At 40.0% G+C, this 6,000-nt stretch overlaps 1 protein-coding gene across 16 annotated transcripts in view; it reads left to right on the forward strand.

Annotated features, from left to right (window-relative positions):
• The window catches only part of SCFD1 (sec1 family domain containing 1), a 110,321-nt gene extending 105,268 nt beyond the window's left edge, over positions 1 to 5,053 (forward strand). For 7 of the 16 annotated variants that reach the window (XM_078334643.1, XM_078334647.1, XM_078334644.1 and 4 more), the window contains 2 exons: positions 4,068 to 4,136; positions 4,845 to 5,053. In XM_078334643.1, the coding sequence (XP_078190769.1) occupies positions 4,068 to 4,136; positions 4,845 to 4,868 (93 nt within the window). In that variant the 3' untranslated portion in view covers positions 4,869 to 5,053. Of the gene's footprint in view, positions 1 to 3,159; positions 3,984 to 4,067; positions 4,137 to 4,844 lie in introns of those variants that run through there. The other 9 variants (XM_009005889.5, XM_078334645.1, XM_035260263.3 and 6 more) reach the window with 2 other exon arrangements.
• The last annotated feature ends 947 nt before the right edge of the window (positions 5,054 to 6,000 follow it).

The following is a 6,000-nucleotide window of genomic DNA, read 5'->3' on the forward strand; positions in this document are numbered from 1 at the left end:
TTCTGGTACGCCTATGAAACGTAGGTTAGGTTTCTTCACATCGTCCCACATTTCTTGGAGACTTTGTTCATTCCTTTTTGCACTTTTTTCTCTGATCTTGGTTTCTCGTTTTATTTCATTGAGTTGATCCTCGACTTCTGATATTCTTTCTTCTGCTTGGTCAATTCGGCTATTGAAACTTGTGCATGTTTCGCGAAGTTCACGTATTGTGTTTTTCATCTCCTTTAATTCATTCATATTCCTCTCTAAGGTATCCATTCTTGTTATCATTTCCTCAAATCTTTTTTCAAATCTTTTTCAAGGTTCTTAGTTTCTTTACGTTGATTTAAAACATGTTCTCTTAGCTCACAAAAGTTTCTCATTATCCACCTTCTGAAGTCTCATTCCGTCATTTCGTCACAGTCATTCTCCGTCCAGCTTTGTTCCCTTGCTGGTGAGGAGTTTTGGTCCTTTCTAGGTGGCGAGGTGTTCTGGTTTCGGGTGTTTTCCTCCTTTTTGCGCTGGTTTCTTCCCATCTTTGTGGATTTATCCACCTGTCGTCTGTGTAGTTACTGACTTTTTGATTGGATCTCTGAGTGGACGCCCAGATTGTTTATGATGGAGTATTTCTATTACTTGGTTTTCCTTCTACCAGTCTAGCCCCTTCGCTGTACGACCGCTGAGGTCCACTCCAGGCCCTGCTTGTCTGGGGTGCACCTGTAGCGGCTGCGGAACAGCGAGGGATGCTACCAGTTTCTTTTTCTGCTATCTTTGTCCCAGGATGATGTCTGCCGAATGTCAGTCTTATGGATATAGAGGGGTCAGGGAGTTGCTTGAGGAGACAGTCTGTAGGAGCTCAATTGCTGAGCTGTGAGCTCTGTTGTTCATTCAGGGCTGCTAGGCTGCTATGTTTAGTTCTGCTGCAACCTAACTCGTAAGAAAACCCCTTTTTTTTTTTTCCTCAGATGCTCTGTCGGGGGGGGGTTGGGGCTTTCCTTGTGAGTGTCCACCTCACTGTCCTGCCCAGCTAGGAGGCAGTCTAGTCACTTTTTGCCTGCCGCGGCTCCGCCCTGCCGGTGTGAAGTTCGCCCTTTTCCTGCTGGCTCGGCCCTTCTGCTGTGGTCTCCGCCCTGTTGCCTCGGGCTACGCCCTGCGGCGGAGTCTCTCTGTTGTAGCGGGTTGCCTCGGCAACGGCAGGCTGCCTCAGCAATGGGCGTGTACCTCAGTAGGGGCTGATTGCCTCGGTAATGGCTGACGCCCCTCCCCCGCGGAGCTGCACTTTAAAAAAAAAACCTATTCACCGGGAGCGTTTGGAATCGCCGTTTTGTTTGTCGCACTGCGCTCCCCCAAACGCTGAGTCCCTGGGATTTCCTGGGCTGGGTCACAGTTCAAGACCCGTTCAGTCTCAAGTTCAGCCCTCTCGGGTGTTAGTTTGCCGGTTCAACAGGGCACCCGTAACAGTGCGCTTTTGTATGGAGCTCTGTGGAGCGCCTCTGCGCTCCGGCTCGGGTCAGAGCCGCACCGGCTGCCGGCTACGCCAGCGGAGACCTCTGCCTGGCGTCCCGCCTCTCTTTTATACCTGGGAATTTCCCCGTTCTGTGGGCAACTAAGATCCGTCTGGAAATGCTTCCCCGACTCACCCTCTCCGTGCGTCCAGTGAGAGCTTGAATCCTGGGTTGTTCTCACAGCGCCATCTTGAGTCCTCCCATCGAGTTTTACTTCTTTTCTATCTGGAATGTTTCTTTTTTCTGCAACTGCTTTGGCTAAAACCTTCAATGCATTGTTCAATAGAAGAGGCAAGAGCAGACATCCTTGTCTTCTTTCTGATCATAGGGGCAAAGCAGCTAGTCTTTGACCATTATATTATATTTTTCATTATGTTACTCATAGATGCCCTTAAGATCCATTAAATGTTTAGTAGCTACTAAGCCCCCTAGTTTAATTGTCCTGAGAGGATTTTTGAATCCCTTTTAGTCTTAGGTTTTTTGTTTTTTTTTGTCCTGAATAATCCTAATCTTTCCCTACCATTCAGCCGTATTAAGAAGGAAATGAGCTAGTAAGTAGGTCTGTGACAGCCTTCCTCACATAATTAGAAACCTGTGTCAGTACAGTCTGTATGAAACAACATAAGAATGACTATGCCTACATGAGACTTGCAATACAGAATTAATTAACATGGTCCTTGGTTTATACCAGCCCATAACATAAGGGGCAAGTGCCAGAAAATACTGCTATACATCTATTTTGTATAACTCTAGTATAATTGGTAAAAATAATTTGACCAATTTTATTGAAACATTTGATAATACTAATCTTGATGAGTTGGGATCTTGATTTAAAACCACCACAAGGTATTCTCTTGATGAAAGATGATTGGTTGGAGAAAGAACTACACTAAGTAATTTTACATTGAATCAATATATTGGTACATTTCATAAAGTTTAAATTTCTTTTTTTTTGAGACAGAGTCTTGCTCTGTTGCCCAGGCTGGAGTGCAGTGGCGTGATCTTGGCTCACTGCAACTCTGCCTCCTGGGTTCAAGCGATTCTCTTGCCTCAGCCCCCTGAGTAGCTGGGATTACAGGTGCGTGCCACCATGCCTGGCAGCTAATTTTTGTATTTTTAGTGATTTAGCCCAGGCTGGGCTCGAACTTCTGACATCGTGATCTTCCCACCTTGGCCTCCCAAAGTGCTGGGATTACAGGTGTGAGCCACTGCGCCCAGCCCATAAAGTTCAGTTTCTAACTGAGAGAGGAAGTAAAGGAGTCATCAACCTTGTACATGATTAAGAACAGGTTTGAACTGGAATGTTTGATAAACTAGGTTTCTTTAACATTACACCTACACTTAATTGGATGGCTAAAAATGATTAGAAAAGAATGATGATGAGTAATTTGGTTAAGAAAGCTTGGTCCAAGGTAGGGACTGTACGCGTCAGAATTAATCTCAGCTAGGCTACTGTACCCCTATGGTAATCTCTTAAGAATGCTGGGATCCATGGTGCTGATATTTAGCCAAACCTGAATGAAGTTAAGTAGTGATGAATTCCAGTCCTGGGCTACAGACTAAGATAAACCAGAGGGCAACTTGCGCTGGCTTGCCAGCATTGTTTAATAGAAAATGTAAAGATTGATTTTACATTTTGCACCTAGTTTTTGTCATGTTCCCTTGGTTTCTGCAGTTGAGCCTGATTTTGCCTACCTGACCAGAGAGACATAAAAGACCTCTCCTTGAACAAGAATTGGGTTCCCCTGGGAGCTATGTCTAGAAGTTCTGGACCCCTCTAATGTTTCCCTGTGCTTGCTTTCTTCTTGTATACTGTAACCTCTACCTTTATTAATGCCTATTAGCCACAAGAATCCCAATTATATGACTATTATATATACCATTTTATTTTGGAAAAAAATCTGAGTTATAGCTTTTATTTATTTTCAGAGATGGCCATTAGGACATGTATTTAGCCAACAATGTTTGATCAGCTTATACATCACAGAGTTGTGTTACAAATTTACCTTCAAGTTCACAATACATACAAGAAATTAGCAAATTGTTAGTAGAGATTTGGCTGTTGTGATTGGCTTCCAACATTGTAACTGATTTTATTCCTGATTTTGACAATGTGGAATGAGATGTATTAACTTACAAACACTGTGTTGCTCAAGTGAGACTAAAAGCACAATCCATGCTACCTGCACCATAGCCCACTTTCAGCATAAAGAAACTCAAATGTATTCTTCAAGTAGTACATATCCTACATTGGAAGAATGTTCTAAGATTGTATGGGTAACTGTTGCTCCTGTGAAATATGACAGTCATCAGATTCCTTCTATTTTAAGTGTAATAGGAAATGGCACCAATAGTGTGCCATAATACCTATTTTGGGGGACAAAAAAACCATGCTCATTTCACCACTTTGTTCTTCTTTATTTCATGCAATTTTAGGTAGACGTGTATACTAAAATCCAACACTATCCCCAAGGAAGACTGTCAAGAATTACCAAAAAAGTAGCATATTAATCTCTTTTCTTGGGAATATTGAATATATTTCTTGTTACTTACTTGTATCTAAGTTCTGACTGATTTTTGTAGGGGAAACAAGGCAAGCACATTTTATATGGCTGCAGTGAGCTTTTTAATGCTACACAGTTCATTAAACAGGTAAAGTACACCTTTGTTGTTTGTTTCTGTTAACATACCCCACGTTGCTATTGGTATTGTTCAAAAGAGGGAAAGAAAACCACTTACCTGAACCAGCTGAAACCAAAAGCCATACAGCTATACCAAGATAGGCATTGCCGTGGACAACTAAGAAGAAAACCTTGATAATATTGTTTCCAATAGGAGTTTACACATCCTTCCAGAGCTGAAAGCCTTTTCTGTGGCTTTTAATGATCCTTTAGAAATAGAAAAATATATGAGAACTGTCAGTAGTCTGTCTCTCATGACATTTCTCTTTACATTTTCACAAAGTTAATACTGATTTTTTTTTCATTCCCAGGGTTTTTGTTTTCCATCAGTTAACATTACCTAATAATGTTTACATTTCTTTGCTATGATGATGTTTATTGCAATTCTATTTTCTTTTCTTTTTCTTGGTAGAGACGGTCTCTCGCTATGTTGCCCAGGTTGGTCTTGAACTCCTGGCCTCAAGTGATCTTCCCGCCTCAGCCTCCCAAGTAGCTAGGATTACAGGCATGAGCCACTGTGCCCAGCCTTCAGTTTTTAAATATCTACAAATGTTATTTGAGTTAGTGATAAACATTAGGAAGTGTAATTTCTTAAATGGTTTACAAGTATGTTTGAATGCTTCTTTTGTGATCTTTTTTTAAAGTTTTATGTATGATTTTGTGTTTTATTTTGTTGTAGTTGTCACAACTTGGACAAAAGTAACACAGAAGAACCTTACTATGATAATCTATTTGGAATGTGGATAAATGTAAAAAGAAAAGTTAGGTTTTCTTGTCTGTAACAGTGTCCTAACAGTGAAATTGAGAGTTATTTGCTAATTTTTAAGGAAATTCTATACTTAATGTAATATGTATTGTTTAAAAGAATAAAACATTTCAGAAATAAAATTTCAACATCGTTCATTTTCTCTCCTGTTTCATAAATGAGAAAGTACTTTGGAAGTAAGGAAAGCTCCATCTGACTATCATATTAAAATACTAATAATAACTAATAGGTTATGATTGAAGTTGGTGACATTTTAAGATTATCATATACAGATTTTATTTGATTGGTTCATGAGTCCCCTACTTGTATGCATTTTAATTGTACAACTACTTTCTCATAGTTTTTTAGGTATCCATGTTGCCTCTAGATTTTAGATGGAGATTTTAAGCCACTTTAATGTCTCTTCTCCTCCTGGCACACATATGTACATTTTATCACATGAAGTCCCTCCTTCACGTAATGGTGATCAAGGCAACACCAACATGATTTGGAATGGACAAATACAAAAACGTTCATTGCATGAAGTTCTAAATAATATTGATTCCAAGCTGCTTTGGTGTGCAATACTGACAAGTATAGATCAATCATACTGTTCAGCATGTCCATAAGATAAAAAGCAAGTCAACTGCTTGAAAGGGAAGGAAAAAAAAATGCTTCCTATTATAAAGGCCAGGGAGCTTTCCCTCCTAATGAATCTTATTATCAACAGGAATCTGTAATGTTACAGACAATATGCTGACAATACATACAAGATTTACAGGTCAAGAAAAATAATCCTAGATGTATGATAAAGGTCTATTAATGTGACTTATTCCTGAGACAAAATTTGAAGTATGTGGAGGAATAGAAGTACTGGGTATACATCAAGCAGTTCTTATAAGTAACATAAATAACATTTATCCTGTGCAGCCAGCTAAAGTCATATCCCTAAAAAAGGAGCCTAGAAAGAACACAATCCCAAAACAGTAAGCCTCTCTACCTCACTGGAGTATGAGCTGAATGAAGGAATCTCTAGTCACGGTCCAGATTGTATTTTTTTAACTTCAGACACAAATAAGTAATCATGGTA

Source organism: Callithrix jacchus, chromosome 8, assembly GCF_049354715.1.
Source record: "Callithrix jacchus isolate 240 chromosome 8, calJac240_pri, whole genome shotgun sequence".
NCBI classification, from domain to species: domain Eukaryota; kingdom Metazoa; phylum Chordata; class Mammalia; order Primates; family Cebidae; genus Callithrix; species Callithrix jacchus.